Here is a 21,774-nt window from a genome sequence, read left to right as displayed (position 1 = left end):
CTTCCCCAGGGTTGGCTTAGGAGCATGCTCTGTTGCATTAAGTGCTGTTCGGAAAAGGAACAAATATGCCTCTAGCTAATACATGCCACTAATTGCAGCATGCCATTAGCCAGCTGGGTGGCTGAACTGTACTTTCTTCACCAGCCAGCTGCTTTCTGGTAGAGAGAGTCCATGCTTGCGTCGATACAAAAGACGGCTTTGTTTGCTCTTTGTTGTGTGCTAAGGATGCACTTTACTTCACTCCTTCACTGAAGAAAAGAGGATCTACTTTATTGCACTTTTTGGCCCTGTTTCCACAAACCAACACAGAGCTCTTTGAAGGCATGTATCCACTTCTTGAGGGTATTTTCTGACCATTTGTGATGACTGGATGTTCAGTGTACCAATATCATTGTTTTTAAGCCTTGGCAGAAAGGAAAAGCAAAAGAAAGCTGATATTTTCCCTCATTTGTTTTCATCTAGAAATGTCAAATAAGCATGTTACCCTTCTGCAGGTCTCAGTCAGTGGTGGATCCTGGGGTGCTAAAACGTATGGATAAGAATGAGGAAGAAAACATGCAGCCTTTGCTTTCCCTTGACTAACAGTTCCTGAGCACTGAACATGAACTGAAGTGGAAGGCACTCAGCAACAAGCAAACCATCGGGAAGGAGTGTACCAGCTGGAATCCTACTTACTCATGTTTATGTAGCATAATGGAAGCAGGCCAAAATTTTTACTATTCTGCCTGAATTCTGGATGCCCTGGGGTGAAAAAGAAGAGAAGAAAGAAGGAAAATAACTTAAAAATAGGAATCAGTAATTTATTCTGTAAGTGCCAACTTGTTTGTAAATACAATATAATCCTCCAATTTGACTTTCTAAGTTATGGTAAGCAAATGCTACGAGTGACTACTAAATATGTCAATGAAGTGCACCATACAGAAGAGTAGTAAACGTGTGCATGCACACACACATGCATGCGCACACATAGAGAAACACATACTGGACAAGGAAAAGTATCAAAGCCAATTAAATGTTGTCCTTCTTGTAGGAAGCCATACTGCAGCTAGTATATTGACTGCAATATACAGTATATTCTCTGCAATGCTCAGTAGTGTGCAAAGATAAAGAGGGATTATAAGAACTTGGGGATGCTGTAACCAGTCAAGTATTTCCTAAATGTAGGAATTTATTTCCAGCTAACTTTGTGGCTTAGAGTTGTGATTTAGCATAAACCATGTAGCATTGTGAAGAAGATAACAGATGAGCTGGAACCAACTCTTTGACAGCTTTGATGTTTGGCTGTATGAGTCTTCTGTATGAGGTTTCTTCCTTAACTTTTTATTTACAGTTTGCAAGTAACCTGGCTTGTTACCCTAATCTGGGTGCTGTAATGTGGGCCATATTGGAGTTATTTCTCTTGCATTTTGGGTGCACGTCAAGAAGTTTTACAGAACTCTGTTCTCCCTTGGAATGAGAAAATAATCCTCCAAGTTCAATGTAAGAACCAATGTTTGAAAGTAAAGCCTGGCAGCAGGGGTTAAAAGTTAATCACTGAATCCTGTGCACTGGGAGACTTGGATACATTCGTATATATATTTTTACCAATCTCTGACAAATATATAAGGTGACATTGTTAGACAAGTATATTTAATTGAAGGTTTATACAGGAAATCATACCTATTCAATGTACTTAGATATATTATAGATTGTATACTGAGATGATGTCATGATTAATATAGTACAACTTTCCATAGAACAACAGCATCCCACTCCAAGCAAGGATTAATATTAATAAGTTGTAGTCAAACATCTCAGCCTATGTGTTCAGGGCACTTTTTTTTTGTTCATTTGTTTTTTGTAGTGTAAGTGTATATATTTAACATGTGCCATAATAGAAAAATATGTTTTACCTCAAAAGGGCAATGGGTTTCACGAGGTATTAAGTCAGCTGAAATGCAGGGGCTGTGTAATCTTTGTTGTGTGTTGATGCGAGTGCAGTTTATTATATACTGAGACAAGAATACATTCTTTGAACTAGCCAGGCTTTTCTTATCAGGGCTTAACTTTGCAGTCAAAATGAGATAGCACAGGGTACTCATCTAAGCATCCAAATAATTGGAGATATTGCGACAGTATGTCTGGACAATGCAGTGATTAAGAATATGCTCAACAGATGACCACTACGAAGGCAAAAGCTCATAGGTATCCTGCCTCGGAAGCTCTGCAGTAAGAGTTTCCTCCATTACTTCAGTGTTCACTGAAGTTTCAAGATTTCTGGTTATAGGTCACCTCTCCTCTCCCAGGATGGTTGCAGATTTAAGAATTGGTAGACTGTGGAGAGTTAAGAGAAATCTTGGAAATGTGTCATCTCAGAATTTAGCCGTGGTGGCAACTTTGGCATTCCTCAGTGCTGAGATAAGCCAGTCTCTTCCAGCATCACCCTTGATTAACACAGGCTAATAGATAAAGCAGTTCATTAGGAACACTGATAATTAGAATATGCTTCAACATGCATATTGCAGATACTTGTCTGAACTAGTCATCTCCTTTCCACTCTCTTATTTCTATTTTCATGATATGTGTTATGAAATGCAAAGGGAAAAGATACAGAGCCTGAACTTGAGAAGTATTAATCAGTGGCAATTGCAGAAAGGATACACGGGAACTGAAGCTGCCTACATCTTTGCAGTCTGTCCTACAAGTTTTCAGTAGATGAAGCTATTGTAATTCTAATTCTGTTCTTTGATGGGCTTGAAAGATTGATGAGTTCTTATCTACAACTTTATTCTATTTTTCATGAATCTTGTAACATCATGCTGTGTAGGTAAGATGTATCTCTAGGATTTACGTAAGTGCCATATTTGAATGTGTTATACATTCCCACATTTATGGCTAGTGGAATAGTGTATTGCCATAGCTGATTGTTTAATCCTGATCAGATAAACAGTAATATCAGTAGAAATGTTCTCCTTGTAAGGGCTTTGGGATTTAGTCACATTTGTGCTAACTGTGACACAATAGTGATCAAAGTCTTCATGGATGCTTTTGTATACCTGGGCCAAACCTTGGTGTAAGCCAGCCCAGTACTGATTGCAGAGTACACCCGCTGTCTGGACAGAAAATGCAAATGCCTCTTAATTCTGACAGAGTATCTTTGTAGGAAAGTATATCTGCTCAACTGTATGAAGCTTCTGCATACCAACTGATAAATCTGTTTTGTTTGTGATTCCTTTATGCACTTAGCTGTAATTTATGTAAAGTTTTCTGATGCCTGATTTCAGCTTGAAATTAATGAGCATTAATATATTATTTCCAGTTAGTGAAAGTAGGGTATATTATAAATTTGCATTATGTGGTCTTCATCTTTCACCAAGAACAAAACTACTTTTTCAATAAGATCCTCACTGTTAAGGAGTTGGGCTGCAGATCTTGGCTGCAGCTTTTATTTCACAGAAGCAAATTCTTGCAGTGGTAACTGCAGTTGTGACATTGGAAAAAAAAATTGAAAATGGATAAGAAAACCAATTTTCCGTCACATGCTCTTGGTATTCTTTGAAGGCATCTATCTTTTACTCATTAGAGTATGTAAAGGGTTTCCCCTTTTCCCTTGCTTCTTGCAGAAAATCTTTACAGATAGGTCAATTTTTAATAGCTGAAATTTGGACTGAAAACTTTTTCCAATCTTTATTATGATAAGACTTAATGTTGAATTTTTATAGCAGAATTGAAGTGCTACAAATAAAATTCACGTGTTTGGGAGGGTCATTTTTATTTCTTACCTTTGTTATATATTGGGTCAAATAAATCTTGTTGTGCTTATGCATGCCGATATGCATATCAGAAGAATCCTGCCATATGCGGAACTTAGTGGAAAGACTGGATTCACCTGTTCAACCAGCTAAGTGAAAAAAAATGAAAAGGGGAAAAAAGGTGTGAAATTGATGATTCAATGCCTTTGATCAAAAGATCAAAAAGAAGATCAAAAAATGCTCTCCTAAACAGTGTCTTTTCCATGAAAGACTCTATTGAGCTTATATGAAGAAGTCATGGAAACTTTAATGCCCAAAGCACCTTGATGCTGTAATCATGGACGTGCAAGTCTATTGGCCTTATAAAGACAGGTAATCAGTCCCACTAAGCTCCAACAAGCATGCAGGTTCCCAATAGATATTAGGTGTAAAATAGCTCTAAGAAGTCTTTACAGAAATGTAAATTTATTGTATAGCATATTTAAAAAGATGTTTTGCATTCTGCAAACATGATATGCCTATCACTAAATATGTTTATAATGGTATACATAAACAACACAGAATTAAAGAAAATAGGTGTAGAAGGGACCTCAAGATGTCAGCTGTATTGCTGTGTGGAAGGGCAGATTTTCTTCAATTGTGTCTCTCTTAAAGATTTGTTTTAACTCAGTACATTGCATGGAACGTTCTTTGTATTGTTTAAAGTCACAGCGAAGCCTAAGCACAATATCTGACAAAATTTCAACTTGATGGTATTACGTTAATCTCTTTTATTATTTACTTTTATTATTTCTCTTAGGGAAATTAAAAAGTTTGCCAAATATAATAATTCTACCATTTAGAATTACCTGGAAGTCAATTTGCAATAAGCTCTGGTCATGTCCCTGTTAATATATTGTTTCTGTTATTAACAATGTATGTAGTTGTCCAGATTTTTGAAAAAGTCATGTTTGGAAGAGCATATGCACGAGAGAAAAATTCAAAATAAGACTACAGGCTTTTGTTTAGAATATTAAGAGAGGATTGTGGGCAGGGGGAAGCTGAGTTTGTTTTGGATAATTTTTATTTGCCTCTGGGGAAAGTCCGTTTGAGCTATCAACAAGATTGGGTTTTACAAATTTGTAAGATGAATATCAGTGTGAAAAACAAGAGGAAAGATCTCAAAGGTCTGTACTGAAAAATCACTTGGCTAGCTGTGTAATGTCCTTTTAATGAAAGGCATTTTGTGAGTAGCTTCTGTGCATGCATGTGTGGTGCTGAGAATAGTACTTTCATCCAAAAAGGTCAAAGCACACTATAAAATCAAGAAAATAATAGTTATCCCATTTCTCAGGTAGCAATATAGAAACAAAGCCAGTTAGAAATGTTCAAATCTCAGTAGAAGACATTCATATTGAGTTTATGTATGGCAAAAGCAATGCTTTGATCACTCAGTCCGGTTTGAACTGAAAGAAAATATTTTGTGTGAGAAGAATGTCTGGCTGTTGATTCAGTCATGCCTAGTTTCCTTACAAATGTTGTAAGCATTTTAGCTTGAGCCCTTTACAATCCAGGGGTGGTTTGCTTGAGTTATATCTGAACGTATGTGCCTTCTGCTGAGGAATTGGTAAAAAAGAAGCATGTCCCCAAGATGAAATAACTTCTGCCCCGTGTAATTGATGAAAAACTGTTTACTGTTGGCTGCCCAATAAAGATCTATGAACTTGTCAAGGAAGGATCTCCTCCTGAGGGCTTTGAACAATACTTATGTCCTATTAACTATACAGGGAACACTGGCATTTCATTTGGAGGCATTCTTAAGTGACCTCAAGTAAAAGTGCAAGCCAGCTAGATAGGACACCACATTCTGTATTGCCTCATAACCTTTAATGATGCTGTTTCAAGGGTCTGTATTTAGCACATTAACTTTGACATATCGTTCAGTCTGCATTTCAGCTTCCATTTGTGCAGGAATTTTTTTTCCTCTCAGATTTTGGGATCTTATTTTGTTTCTTTTAAGTGAATCTGTTGCCACAAATATGGCATTGAATCCTGTCAGAATGCACAACTTGCAACTTGATCTTGCTGTTAAAAAATGACAAGATGTAGTGTGCTGGGCATTGGTACAGTTGAAGCATAGGTCACAAGCTCACACTAATTTGTCATTCATTCTCCAATGTTTTGTGTATATAAACTGCTTTGATTGATAGTGAATATATCAAACTCAAGTTTAAAATCGAAAAAAAAACTTTCTACAGTGAGTTCAAAATCCGAGTTGGTGATATGACTGCGGAACTCAAATGGAAAGGAAACACTGCTCTAAGGGAAAATGTTGATACTCCCTTATGGCATGCTATTTATGTTGAAACATGACCAAAGTATTTTGTCTATGGGAACTCTGGTCAGGCAACTCTTTTGTTTCCATACCAGTCACAAACAACAAGTCTTTTCCAATAAAGGTGTGACAAATCTATTTGCTTTTGGCAAATAATGAATTTTCAGTGAATTGACATATCTCAACAGTGGACAAATGGTGGTAATTAATTAGGATTTGTATTTAATATGGAAGTACTGCTGTGATTCCTTAAGAGGCTGCTACATCATCAGCAATGCACAGCAGTGCCTAGAGGCAAGCATCACAAAATGGGTCCCTTGGTTAATAAAAATTTAAGGGGAGAAAAAAAGAAAAGGGAGAGATAATAGAAAAATGATAAAATGCAATAATTAAAGACAGAAGATGGCCTGTGCTGGAAAGCTGGAATGGCAAAAAATGATGTGAGGGATCTTGAATAAATGCTTCCAAGAAGGGATGTCTGCCTTGTGTCTACCACCTATGTTATGAGCAGAGTTCCGATTTTTTTTCCACGCTGTTTCACTTGTATAGCCATAATGGAGTTTCCCAAGTCTTCAGAAGATGCTTCTGAGCTACCTTGTGAAATCACAGACTGGTTGAGCTTGTGAACATGACTTAACAGATCAGTGCTTGCCACCAGATCCTCAGCCAGAGAGGAGCCCTGGGCTGACTGAGACTTGGGCACTTGAAGAAAGATGCAAACTGCTGTGTCCTGCCTGGTTGAAGAAGTCATGCAGGAAGAGAAGGCAAGGAGCCATACACCCAAAAGGAAAGGTGGGAGGCCTATGGAGTAAAGGACAATGGGGAGACAGAATGAACAGGACAGTCATAGGAATACGATGGTGAGAGGGGCTTTTATTTCATCTGTAATTGATATTAAAGAGGCCTTACAAAGCCCAATGGCAAATCTGCTATCAGAAGGGTGAGAAAATGTATTTCTCTCTTTCCAACACAAACTTGATTTTGATGTATTTAAACCTGATATGTACACCAGACCTGAACCATCTCTGCTGTTGTTTCCACTGAGGCTGCTGGGATGTGGGTATCACATAGCATCCAGGAGCTGCAAAGCTCACGTTCACAAATCTTTCCAGAGGAGGAGGAGGAGGAAGGGATATATTCTGCAGTAACTTCAGGGGAGAATGGATTCAAGTCTATCTTGCCCTAACATCTATATCTGTTCATGTTCTGTGTAGAAGGCTGTGAGCGTAAATGGTAGAGACCTCCCCTACACACCCTGGTGCTGTGTGATAATTATGCAGCCTTCAAGCTGTAGCTGATGATGTGTCCTGTGTCTTTAAGAGGTCTGCTGGTGATGTCAATAGTAGCCACTAGGCACCCAGAGTGGAGATAATTTAAAGGAAAGTGACAACTTTAAGCACTACACTTAAATCTAAAAATACTGAATTAGCGATGCTTGCAAGTAATGCCTAAGATTATAATGAATTAAAAGTTTTCAGTGTTTGGTTGCATTGTAACCTTTATGAGACTTACCATGTAATCAATTTCCCTTAAATTGAGTTTTTTCCTGAGGTTCATATGTACATCTTTAACACATCAGTGGCAGAAGGAATTAAATGGTAGAAAATATGATTCTAAAGCTATGAATTTGTTCAGATGGGCACATGTAGAATATCTAGCAGTATTAAAGTAAAAATGTTTTGCAGTTAATTAGGTTTCAGCTTGACAATAATGTCTCTTAAATCAGTTGGCTCTAGCGTTTTCATGGACTGTTGTATGAAATGTATCCTGCTAACCTTTCCCATATGCATTCATTCTTCTTTTATCCCTTGCATTCCACAACATCCTGTTTTCTGTATATAATTCATTCTGTGTATAACTGGAGAAAACTGTAAAAAAAAAAAAAAAACACAACACACTGACAGTCTACAGACAGGAGCTTGAAAACCATTATTTAAAATATTTCCCTTACAGAAATCTCTGATAACAGAGTTAAATGGAAGATGGAGCAGAGACTGACCTCACCGTAGATGAATACAAAAAAGATTTTGACTACGAATCCACAAAGGTGTAGATAGACAATCACCTGAGACAGCTCTTGTGATTTATGGTGTTGCCTTGTCCTGGCTGTTAATGATCACTCTTCAGCTAGTGATTACTGCCCCAACATTTTAGCAGCAGTAGATTATGGCAGTACTCCTTTTCCAATAAATGTTAACAACTCGCACTGACTGTTGGTTTTGCTTTCATGTACATGTAAAAATATTCATGTAATCTATTAAAACATCTCTGAGGATGGTGATAAACAGCTAATCATGGCAACACCTAAAATTGCAGTAGCTAGGTTGGCTATCTGTGCCTTAAGCCTGTCCTGATCTGTAGTACTTGTGTAGTAGTGACCACTGAATACTTTTTTTTTTTTTTGCATGCAGTAATCTACTTTGAAGCCTTGCAAAAAACTGTATAGTACCACATCAAGAATTCAGAAATTACAGAAGTAATTTACAAACAGAGCTTGTATCCTCAGGATAAATTTTGTTTGTTCATTTCTAATTTAGTATTGTTAGGACTCAGGGGGTCTGAGATTTGTAAAGTCAGGACAAGTCTATCAATCATGTTCTCTCTATGTATATTTTCATTATTCTCTTTTCAGAACTTGTTGTCAGTTTGAATTTTATTCTTGGACCTAGTAAGATTGTTACTTATGGTCTGTTGTGTTCCAACCTAAAATCTGAAGATTAAGCAACTTGTGAAACATGTCACTCTTTATAGTGTATATTTAAATATCATCAGTTCTCTGTGATCAGTGGGCTGCTTTGGAGAGTACTACTACTTTAAATCATTGTTGGATACTGAGAAAGAATGACATTCTGTTAAATAAAACATGACCAAATGAAAATTAAAATACATATATATTTTTGTGTTTGTATTTGGGAGTGTTTGTCTGGCTTGCTAGCACTAAAAAAAAATACTTGAAGGACAGATGTTAATTGAATGAACTCTACTTAATTTTTTTAAACAGGCTTTATACTATTTATTTCCACCCAACATTAAGCTTTATACAGCTAACATATTCCACCTTTACAATGATATGAGCAAAGTGTGACATGCTGAGGTAGCCCAGACATGCTATGGGAGATGGCTGGAGCATCCTGCAGCTTTGAGTCCAGGCTTCGGGCTGGAGGATGTTGAGAGGAAGCCCAGCTTTGTGTTTGGCCTGAGGGAACTGGGTTGCCATGAGCACCAACAGTAGGACTACAGGGTGATTTAGACATGTGGTATCATCAAAGCATGTAGGTGGGAAGAGCAATCCTATTAACTCCCTAATGGCAAACATGCTAAACTCTTCCTGTCAGGCACCAGTGTTTTTGTATGGGCCATAGGTTGTACATACCTTCCAGCCAAATGGAGTGTCAGTGTAGCTCCCACCTCCACGGAGTCACAGAGACTTATCTGGAAAATTAATTATTGATCACACACCCTCAACAGGCTAAAATGGCATAGCATAGGTTACAGGAGTGCCTAATGGAAATGTGAGCAGAGAGATTTATTTCAAAACTGGTGGTGCTTCAACAGCACTGTAAACCACAGAATCACCGAGGTTGGATGAGACCTGTACAGAAAATCTAATCCAATCTTCCAGCTAAAGCAAGTTCCCTAGAGTAGGTTACACAGGAAAACATCCAGATGGGTTTTGAATATCTCCAGAGAAGACTCCACAACCTCACTGAGCAGCCTGTTCCAGTGCTCTGTAACTCTCTTAAAGAGTTCTTCCTCATGTTTGTGTGAAATTTCCTTTGTTCCAGTTTGTGTCCATTGACCCCTATCCTGTCACTGGGCATCACTAAAAAGAGCCTGGCCCCCTTCACTCAACATCCATCCATTAGTTATTTATAAGCATTGATAAGATCCCCTCTTAGTCTTGCCTCCATGCTGAACAGTTCCAGATCTCTCAGCCCTTCCTCATGAGGGAAATGCTCCAGGTCCCCAGTCATCTTTGTGACCTTCCACTGGACTGTCTCTAGGAGATCCCTGTCTTTCTTGAACTGAGGAGCCCAAAACTGAACACCATACTCCAGATACAGCCTCACCAGTGCAAAACAGAGGGGAAGGATCACCTCCCTTGACCTGCTGGCCACACTCTTTTCAATGCACCCCAGGAAACCATCAGCCTTCTTAGCCACAAGGGCATACTGCTGGCTAATGGGCAACCTCTTGGACACCAGAGCACCCAGGTCCTTCTCTGAGGAGCTTCTCTCCTGCAGATCAGCACCTAAGCTGTAGGAATGTATGTGGTTATTCCTTCTCAATTGTAGGACTCCACACTTGCCCTTGTTGAACCATATCAGGTTCCTTTCTGCCCAGCGCACCCACATCTTGCTCAATAGCAGTACAGCCTTCTGATCTGTCAGCCACTCTCCCCAGATTTATGTTATCAGCAAACTTCCTCAGGATGCATTCTATCCCATTGTAACACAACAGAAAGCGCAGCAATAACAACAGACCAGCAAGATCCCAAGCTACAATAAGTGAAGATTTGCTCAAATACAACAGCCACAGACATAAAGTAAAGAAACTACTTACCCTTAGAAGGCCTCAGGTATACAAGCATACCTTGCTTCCACTGCCAACCCTTAAATGAGGTCTGGGAAGGGGTGGAGCCAGGATCCACCCCTCCCAGTCACTCAGGTACATTCCACACACCTAACTCCTCTGGGTTGGTCCTGCCTTCCCAGGTGCTCAATCACTGTTTCAAGCTGTGACTTAGCACTTCCACTACACCCTTCATCCAGATCACTAATGAAAATGTTAAACAAGATAAGATCCAGTCCTGATCCCTGGGGAACACCACAAGATACAGGTTTCCATCTAGAAATATCTACTGAGCTTAACATTAAAAAAAAAAGTTGAATTTTCTCTATGATAGTAGAAGATAAATAATTTTGCCTCAGTTCCTGCATGTGTCTTGACAGGGTGGTTTTCATTCTCAGAAGATGAGTAATAGTGAAAAATAGTGTTTGGCCTTCTAAACATATGCAGATGATTGGCTGGTCAAAAGCACTTCCAGCACCTGAACCCTGACTGACAGTGTTCCTTCCTCTCTGGATAGATTACTAGGCTGTCAAACAATCATCTTTCTCTCCTTCATCCATCAACCTAACTGTTCAAAACTCTGGAGATTAACAACCAAGAAATGTGTATATGCATCAAAAATGTGTTGCTTTGGTCAAAATGGAAATAATATTTTTTATACTACCATTCTATTCATATCTGCAATTTTTTACTTTTTTATTATTGAAGTTTTTAAAATAGTTTAAAAAATTATAAAAGATCATTGTTAAAATGTTACTTACAGCAATGGTAATGCTAGAGGATGCAGTTAATTGTACAATTTGATGGCAATATTTTTTATTTCAATCTCTGAAAACAAATACATTTCATTAATATATGGCACTTCTTCATGAAGCAAGAAATTTGGAATTAGACTGATTTTACCATATCCATTCACAGAATCCCTGCAGAAAGCCTAACCCTGATGAAGAAGCTAGGTTTTAAATGCTGATCTTAATGAAAAAAAAATATCAAAATTTGATTTTATTTTGATGTGCTAACTGAAAAATTGCAAAATTTGAATATGAAAACAGAAGATTTTTAGTTTCTAAATTGACACGATGCTGAACATTTTCAACATTCAAAAGCTTACAGTTCATTTTTTTTAATGCATATAAATTTTTGCAGTCCAGACCAAGCTACCAACAAACAAGAAAATAACCTGAAATATTGAAGTGATCAGCATAAAACATAAAGCACAGCTGTTCATCACACTATTAACTGAAAATTTTCTAGCTATTAAGGCTTTACATTAGTATTAGATTCTCTTAATGCTTATATAGCGAAGACCTCAAGGAGAAATAAAGCATCTTGTTTGCAGAAAACAACAACAACAACAAAAGAATCATAGAATCACCAAGGTTGGAAAAGACCTGCAAGATCATCGAGTCCAGCCGTCCACCTACCACCAATAGTTCTCACTAAACCACATCCTTCAGCACAACGTCTAAACGTTCCTTGAACACCTCCAGGGACGGTGACTCAACCACCTCCCTGGGCAGCCCTTTCAACACCTGACCACTCTTTCCAAAAAGTAGTATTTCCTAATGTCTAGCCTAAATCTCCCCTGGTGCAACTTGAAGCCATTCCCCCTCGTCCTGTCACTAGTTACAAGAGAGAAGAGGCTGACCCCCAGCTCACTACAACCTCCCTTCAGGTAGTTATAGAGAGCAATAAGGTCTCCCCTGAACCTCCTCTTCTCCAGACTGAACAAACCCAGCTCCCTCAGCCACTCCTCATAAGGCCTGTGCTCTGGACCCCTCACCAGCTTTGTTGCCCTTCTCTGGACACACTCTAGGGCCTCAATGTCTTTCTTGCAGTGAGGGGCCCAAAACTGGACACAGTACTCGAGGTATGGCCTTACCAGCACAGAGTACAGAGGGACAACGACTTCCCTACTCCTACTGGCAACACTATTTCTGATACAAGCCAGGATGCCATTGGCCTTCTTGGCCACCTGGGCACACTGCTGGCTCATGTTCAGCCAAGCATCGACCAATGTCCCCAGATCTGTTTCCTCTACAGAGAAAAGATACAAGGCATATCACAGCTCATGCTGATCTCTTTATTTCATTCCTCATACATACAACTTTTCTTTAAAAAATTGAGACTGTGGATCTTAGCCCATACACTGCATCAGGGTGATCTTGTCTGGATCTCATGCCCCATGTACAAGAATATTAAACTGTAATAACATCTTATGTTATTATAGCATGATTGCTTTCAAACTACTTCTGAGCATTCATGGCCTAAACTTGATAATGAAATAATTCTACAGCTCAAAAGAAAGTGTTTGGAAAAGTCCTTGCAAGAGATATATCAATCACCTAGTTCTTCAAGGGGTATGGTTTGCTGTCACCTTAGGGCACGATGGTCGTCAAACCCAAAATAAGTGAAAAGAAAGCAAAAAAGCAAAAAATGCGTATATGTCCTGGAAATATCAGCTGACTTAAATAAGCTTAAATAAGCCGACTTAGTAAGCAATCTTGCTATGAAAAATTGACTTTGGCCTACTCTTAAGTTCGCAGTATGAGAATACTGCCACACTGTAATGTTTTGATAAAACACTGAGGAAACCCCAGTGCAATGTGGATTGTTTAAAATTCAGGCAGGCATTATCTTTTTTTGTTTTTTTTTTTGAGGATCATGCAGACGTTTTCAGAAAAGATGTGAGTTACTACCATTGGTTCTTTGCTTCTTTATTAAGGCTCATTGCCTTTAATTTTTCTCTACTGATGTCCCTGCATTATGAAAGGAAGTAGATGGTCCTTACATATAGGAATTTCTTTATTCTCCATTAATTGCCAGCTTTCTGTCTTCTAATTTTATCAGTTCTCTAGTTATTTTCGTGTCGTTTTTTTTCAAGGGAAAGTAGAGAGATAAGTCTTTTTTTTCCTTTTCAAGGTTATTAACCAAGTGATGTTTTCATAACTCAGCAGCTGCAGACATTTATTTTTGACTGTTTGATTTCCATCCTCTCCCCCCTTCCTCCCTGTTTATTATTCAAGGATCAGCTGTTCATAATTATAAAATATAAGCATCTCAGCTATGCGTAATGATACCAATTTTCTGCCTAGTTTCCCTTTCCTGGAAGCACCTTATCAGTGCAATATAAAACCCAGTGACAGCAATTTACACTTCTGCATAGACAATAAAATGCATGAAATGTTGTTTAGCTTGAGTATTTCCCTCTGTAAAGGATTAATTTTTACCTTATCATCATTTTCCCTTGTGCAAAAATATGCAGTAATATTACAGCTTTTTCATTTATGTTAGTTCAGAAAAAAACTTCCCTATTACAAATGACTACCAGGAAATGTTCTGTATTTATTGAATGCAGTGTTCAGGCACCTGCCCATTGCCTTTCGTTGCTGCTGGTTTGCAGAGCGTAATTTGTGGCTGTAAAATTTCTGAAGTGAATTTGTGTTATGGGCTGAAGTCACTAAATAATGGGAGGTCATGAAGGCTGGATGCAGCACAGATCATGATTTAGATTTGAAATATACAAACTCTTTTTTTTTTCCATAAATGATATTTGATATGGTTCTTAGTCTCTGGGGAATTTTTGTCACATATCCTCACTGAGTACGGCACCCTAGGGAGAAATGTATTGGTGCTATCAGAGAAATCATTTTGGAAAGGCAGAAAATGTAACGTCAGCTTTCTTGAGCTCAAACTTTCCCGAAGGGACTTTTTGTGTTGTGACAAAACTACCACAGGCTTGTAGCATTACTGGTATTGATTTCAGTATTCTAGTTTGCAGTTTTTATTTGCAAGAGCATTTTGAGTAAAATGATAAGTTAGCCCTTGGTTTTCCCTTTCAAAATGTCTTTAAATTTAAAATGATTTCATGACATTTTATAAAATGCAACTAAAATAGTTAAAGTGATTTCATTTTTTATTGAAACTACTATTCTGATTACTAATATTAAAACGATATTATTATTAGTGAGCCTGAGTTATTAACATTAAATTTTTTGAAGGAAATCTCAGATCATATTTTGTTTCCTTGTGTCAGAATGAATTGAAACTGCTACAAGTTCCCATTGAAAAGGAATTCTTAGATTGAAGCTGCTCTATTGTTTGATTTCTGTCAAGAGAAATCAAAGGCAGTAAACATATCAGTTCTTTTCACCAATGTATTCAACAAAGATTAGAGAATAAAAAGGATGCTGTAATTTACTTGCTTGCTGATTTCCTGAACTATATATATAATATAATTGGATAATGAGCTCCTATCTTAAAATGTATGACTAGGCTTCTGAAAAGTTTAGCTAATGCTTGCGCCTGCTGTATAAATTTAAGTAACTCACCCTTCCGCTTTATTACCTGCATAACACCTACAACCATGGTGTGCATTTTTCCAGAGCAGAGCAATGGTGCTTAATTTCATGCTATTTGAATTTATACTACTATAAGGTAGTTCGGTATCAGAGGTCATCAGAAACTGTTCTCACCTGCATGAAGCAGCGAGGAAGGGAAACATTTAAAACCTTTGAATTTTTTCCTTTAGGAAGGTTTGCTTCTGCAATTGTCCAGAAACTAAGCAGAATTTGTCCAAGAAGACATTTTCCACTGAAGGGTTTGGGTATGGCAAAGGCTAAACTCTCCATGAAACTCTTCTAACTCTTATGATGGCTTTACATCTTTCCTTTTAAAATCTTACGTCCAGACTTATTATGTCAGAAGCAATTAACCGTGCACAAACACAGTGTTTCTTGATGGACAGGAATATAAAGAAATGAAAAGTAACCATACTGGAGAAAGAGGGAGTTGGGCAGAGAGCTGAAAAATTAGCAAAGTCACAGACCTGGCAGTGATGGCTTGAAAGTAAAGCATTAGGATATATATTACCATGCTTTTACATGTAATTCCCATGAATAGGAGCCCCCTTTCTTTTCTGATCAGCTAATCATATGAAAATCAATTATATAAATTGATTTTATATGTTAGCAAATAGCACACCACATGTTGCTGCCTTATTTACAAAAGAGATCATCTCCCCTTTGAAGTGATATTGACCGCTATCAGCAGTCAGTCTAGAAAGGTCATTTATGAGTTGGCTTGCACAGAGAGGATATAATAAAACTAAAAATTCACTGAGAGGGATAACAAAGATGACATAACAGTATCTGCACATGGGGAATAAATGCAGTAGGACAGTTAAGCACAGAAAATAGCCTGTGGGGTTTGAGGCATACAAATTCTTGAATGGCTTGGAGAAACTGAATAGCTTTATTTCTTTATCTTTAAATATAGGAACAAAGAGCCACCACCCAAAATGATCTGTGAGCACATTTGGAACTCACAAAAGGAGGCATGTCTTCATGTGACCTGTAATTAAAATCTTCCCTTCATTGCCATGTGGCACTATAGATGCTGAAAGTATAAATGACTTCCAAAACATTTTCATAAAAGAATTATTTGTATAAGGTCATTATAGGCAAAAAAATATATGGCCACTGACTCAGGGAGATCTTGAGATACAAGAACACGTGCAGTTCATCAAGGAGCACAGATTCCTGCTTGCAGCATTCATATATCCTTCCTTGGCACCTGCTCCTGCCCGTTGTTGGAAACAAGACCAGACAGGACTTCAGTCAGGCCTAGATGGACAAGCACACACCCATGAAATATTACAGAATCACAGAATTGTAGGGGCTGGAAGGGACCTCTAGAGAGCATTGAGTCCAACCCCCTTGCCAAAGCAGTCTCCCTACAGCAGGTTGCACAGGTAGGTGTCCAGGCGGGTCTTGAATGTCTCCAGAGAAGGAGACCACAAGTTCTCTGGGCAGCCTGATCCAGTGCTCTATCTCCCTCACTGTGAAGAAGTTCTTATGCGCATTTGTGCGGAACTTCTTATGCTTCATTTTGTGCCCATTTTCACTTGTCCTTTTGCCACACACCGCTGAAAAGAGTCTGGCCTTATCCCTTTGCCTCCCACACCTTAGATATTTATAAACATTCATAAGATCTCCTCTGAGTCTTCTTTTCTCAAGGCTGAACAGACCCAGGTCGCTCAGCCTTTCCTCATAAGAGAGGTACTCCAGGCCCTTTACCATCTTTGTGGCCCTCCTCTGGACTCTTTCCAGAAGATTCCTGTCCTTTTCATACTGGGGAGCCCAGAACTGGACACAATACTCCAGTTGTTCCTGCTATTTAGGTTAAAACCGTCTGACTTGCCTTATGCAAGCTTGTTTCTTACCTGAATGTTTTCCTTATGCCCAGTGAATTACATCTTCCCAAAGTCTATCTGTATGTATGCTTATGATTATATCTATACCTTTAATTAACTATATATTTTTCTCCAAGTTGTCAATCATTCTCTTCCCTTAATGTCTCTCTGCACATATAATAGGCAATTATTTCTTCTTCATTATGTTTAAATTGCTCATTGCTCCTCCTTCAGCCAAATTAAATGTACTACAGCACTTTGAAGACTATCTATCCTGAGACAGGGTTCTTGTCATGGTTTTATGATTTTAGGAGCTGGTCAGGAGTTAGATTTTTTTTGTGGTGTGGGAATGATCTGAAGTCATCTTCCCATCAGATCCAGGCATATGAAGGAGGAAATTAGCACTGAGCACATTTTGATATTTATAAATGTTTAATGTAGTATTTATGTTGATATTTACTAAGACTCTTTTAAACAGTACTTACACAACAAGAAAGCAGGTATGTTTTTGGATAAATGCTGTTGGAGAATTAAATATATATTTTAATTTACTGGGAGAAAGGGGCATATTTCCTATTACTAGAGTAACAAGAACAATTTTTTTTGTGTGATGTATTTATGTATGAAACTGAAATGTTTGCCTGAGAAGACTAAACTAATTAATTAGGAATTCTGAACACCAGAAGACATTATAAGATATTCCTGCATTTTCTTAGAAGTTTGCAAGATCAATCTTCAGGAATATTGTTATTCCAAAGACATTAAACAGTAGATATATACTTAACAACTTGTAATGTTCTTAACCAACAATCATAGTTTACATATGCTTATTTCAGCTATGTAGTCTGAATAACATGAAGGGAAACTTTTCTTTAAAGCAAAAACCTGTAACATATGTCATTTGTCTTGTTAGTCACAAGCCAAGAAGAAAGGCAGATCTCAGTTTCTCTTAGAAAGGTTATTGGAAGATTTGTAGTAAACTTTTATTTTATTGTTTTACTACATAAACATAAATATTTATTTTAAGAAAATAAATAGTTTAATGGGATTGAAAAGATTTATCTAACTGAAAAAAAATGTATATTTAATTGGTTTATGGCTGTCCAAGAGCCCAGGAACATATAGCTATATACCACACCTCATTTCTGGAGTTAAATGAACACAGATATTTTGAGTAGAATTAAGAATACTCCAGTTGTCATGGAATCAACAAGTCTTGCTGACAAAATGTAGTCCATTTTTAATCTGACTGTATAGGTGTGAAAGGGTCAGGAGACTGAGCATAACCTCAAGGAGGGCTTTTAAATCTTCCTCAGGATCCACAGAATGTTGGATGATGGGAATCTTGTGCAACATTTCATTAAAAAAAACAAAACAACATACAACTGAGAAGGTCTTATTCCTTGAAAACATGGCTTTTTCCATTCTTTTAACATTGAGGAGAAACATGTTTCCCATCTTTGTTTTGTGTACCAGATCCAGCTGTGGGAAGCATGGATATGGGATAATGGATGGAGGACTTGTCATGACACTGAGGTGTGAGGGTGCTGAGCAACATTGTTACGAAAGAAAAAGCTGAAGGGCCAAGGAAAATAGGCTGTGAGCATAGTAATGTTGGGCTGTCCAGTGGTTATGTATGGCACTCCACTGCTCCTGAAACAGCTCATGCTTTTTGTCCACTGGATGCTGCACATAGAAAAGAAGTGGATGTGATGAACAATGGCAGCGAGCAGGGTATCTGACTGTGTGTTTAGGCAGTGACAATTCTTGGAAGTTTCTCCTCTAGCATTCCAGTGTTGGCCTTATCTGTGACCCATACAGAGGTACACTCTTCTCCCCGACCTCTACTCCACTAGTTGCATACTTGCAGTGATTTCATTATCCCCCTTTCACCACATTATCACACTGGAATCTCAGTAGGTTGCTCATTGTGGTTCTCACAGAGTGCCTGTTCCATATGAACTATTTAATTTGAGAGGCATGGTCCAGATGCTTTGGTCTAGAAATAATTGGCATTTAAGAAGATTATTTTTTTGAGTGCACCCAGACTGACAAGTTGCGTGTCTTCATCATTATTATCTGCTACTTTGGCAATCTCTGTGTCATCCACAAATGCTACTAGCAGTGATATTGTGTATTTTTCCAGAGCATTAATAAAACATTATTGAATTAATCTCTGCAAAGAGATCATCCTGTTAGAATATTCCTCATTTGATGACTCTCCATTGACAGCTGCATTTGGGCATCTGCCAATTAGTGATTCTTAATACATTTAATGTGTTCTCTATTGGTTTATATAAGACTAATTTTATAATAAAACTCACATGTGGTACTAAATCAAACACCTTATGAAAGGCAAAAGTTACCAATTTTGTCAAGTGAGTTAAAAATCTAATCAAGAAAAAACATAGGCAAAATCATCTTGTGGACCGAGTTAAAGCATTTGAATCAAAACATCTTCTAATGAGAAAAGAACTTCAATATTTTTTTACAGATAATTTCTCTAAGGAAATTAAGAACTGAGAGCCAGCAATGTAACCTCCTTTCAACTAATTCCTGAACCACCTACGATGAATAAGTAATGCCAGGTGTGGCATCTACTGTAAGAGGAAATGAAGATACCTGCTCTTGCTTCTCTCTCACTAGCAGTTTCCACCCTGAATATTGTTGCTATTCAAACTCTTGATTATAATTTGTGAGAGAGGCCTTAATACACTGTGCTTTGGACAAAAAGGGTGGGGGACTTGATCTGTTCTGTCACTAAATCTAGTCCCACAGTGCCACATTCAAACATCTCTTAAATACCTCCGGGGACTGAGACTCCACCAGTTCCTCAGGTAGGCTATTCTGTGCTTGATCACCCTCTTCATGAAGAAATTCTTCCTGATACTGATTATAAACCTCTTCTGGCAAAGTTTGAGACCATTTCCTCATGTTGTATCACTTGTCACCTGAGAAAAGGGACTGACATTCTCCTTGCTGCAATCTCCTTTCAGGTAGCTTTAGAGGGAGATGAGGCCTCTCCTTAGTCTCTCCTTTTCCAGACTAAACAACCCTAGTTCCCTCAGCTGCTCCTCATATGTCTTCTTTTCTAGTCCCTTCACCAGCTTCTTCTCTTATCTGCCCATTCTTGAGCAACTCAACATCCTTCTTGTAGTGAGGGACCCAAAGTTGAGCACAGTATCCAAGTATTCAAAGGGATAATCACTGGCCACACTATGTCCATGCAGGTGGGGATGCTGCTGGCCTTCTTGGTCACCTGGGCCCACTGCTGGCTCATGTTCAGCTGGATTTTTACCAGCACCCCACTTTCTTTTTCTGTCAGGCAACTTTTCAGTCACTCTTCCCCAAGCCACTACCACTACATAGCATTGTTATGGGCCAAGTGAGGTATCTAACACTGAGCCTTGTTGAATGGCTTGCTATTGGACTCGACCCATCAATCTAACCTCTGCAAATTCTTCCATGGGGGTCGGCCTCTTCTCCCAGGTAACTAGCAATAGGACAAGAGGGAATGGCCTCAAGTTGTGTCAAGGGAGGTTCAGATTGGATGTTATGAAGAACTTCTTCTCAGAAGGACTGGTTAGGCACTGGAACAGGCTGCCTAGAGATATGGTGGAGTCACTGTCCCTGCAGTTGTTTAAGGAAAGGGTAGATGTAGTACTTAAGGAGATAGTGGGCAGCACTGGTGGTAGGTGGACAGTTGGACTAGATGATCTTAGAGGTCTTTTCCATCCTTGAGATTCTATGATTCTTTGATTTTATGATCTTCAAAAAGTTCAACTGTCCCACCTAATTTGATATCATCTGCAAAATTATGGTGGGTGATCTTGGTCCCCACATCCAGATAATTGCTAAAAATGTTAAACAAATCTGGCCCTAGTACTGAGTGCTGAGGATCACCATTGGTGACCAGCCAACTGGCTTGAACGCCATTCACTGGAACTCTTTGAGCCTGGCCATACAGCCAATTCTTAACCCAGTAAACTGTACACCTGTCTAAGCCACAAGCAGTTTTTCCAGGAGAACACAGTGGGAAACAGTGTCAAATACTTGACTAAAATCCAGGTTAAAAACATCCACAACCTTTCCCTCAACTACTGACTAGGTCATCTTGTCATGGAAGGAGATAAGGTTCATCAGGCAGGACCTGCCCTTCATAAGCCCGTGCTGGCTGCATCCAGTCACTTGATTGTCCTATGTGTGCTGCGTGACGTCATTCAAGATGATATGTTCCATGACCTTTCCTGATATGGAAGTTGGACTGATATGCCTTCAGTTCTCTGGATCCTCCTTCCTGCCCTTCTTGTAGATTGGATTCACATCTGCTCACCTCCAGTCAACTGGGACCACTCTGGTAAGTCAGAACTGCTGACAAATTATTGAAAGTAGCTTGATGAGCATTTCTGTCACTTCCTCAATACTGCTGAATGACTCCCATCTGGCCCCATAGTCTTGCAAATGTTCAAAAGAAATTCAAACATATTTTCATTCTCCATATTTTTAATCATATCATTCTTCAGCTATTTTCAGCTGCTTTAACTCTGGCTAACCTGAATGTAGAAGCTAGCACTGCATCCCAAATACTAGCTTATCTCTGATTCAGAAGTGAATCTGTATACTTACATCAGTTGTTCGCCTATGTTTATATCCACTTGGAGTGTAAGTATATGTGTGTGCAGATACTTGATTTATGATTACCCAGCTGGCGTTTATGCACATAAATCAGGCATCCACAAACATCTGTGTTTGCCTGTCACATAAAGTCTGGTTCTCAGTGAGTTAAATGCCATCCTAGTTAAAAACATAACTTCGTACCATCCAGCACTATTTGTACCTAATAGAATCTATGAGTCCCAGGTCTGATAGAACACTCAGCCATAAACTCTGCATAGTGCTGAGTTGGTGCTGAGTTATTTTCACAAGTTTAATAGATTGCTGTGGAATGGAGTCTATAAACCTAT

The 21,774-nt window shown here is 38.5% G+C and overlaps 1 protein-coding gene and 1 long non-coding RNA gene across 2 annotated transcripts in view; one reads left to right on the top strand and one right to left on the bottom strand.

The window, feature by feature from the left end:
- Positions 1-8,953, top strand: part of CLVS2 (clavesin 2) — a 59,656-nt gene extending 50,703 nt beyond the window's left edge. Inside the window, exon 5 of the mRNA XM_021392596.1 lies at positions 495-8,953. Within this exon, the coding sequence (XP_021248271.1) occupies positions 495-582 (88 nt within the window). The 3' untranslated portion in view covers positions 583-8,953. The remainder of the gene's footprint in view (positions 1-494) is intronic.
- Positions 6,760-10,625, bottom strand: LOC110396757. Its single transcript, XR_002437227.1, has 4 exons — positions 10,609-10,625; positions 9,419-9,477; positions 7,821-7,913; positions 6,760-6,846 (listed from the first exon to the last, which is right to left on the bottom strand). It is a non-coding gene; the product is annotated as an uncharacterized LOC110396757 (long non-coding RNA).

Source organism: Numida meleagris, chromosome 3 (assembly GCF_002078875.1).
Source record: "Numida meleagris isolate 19003 breed g44 Domestic line chromosome 3, NumMel1.0, whole genome shotgun sequence".
Taxonomy (NCBI): Eukaryota; Metazoa; Chordata; class Aves; order Galliformes; family Numididae; genus Numida; species Numida meleagris.
This window is presented reverse-complemented; position numbering and strand designations above follow the sequence as displayed.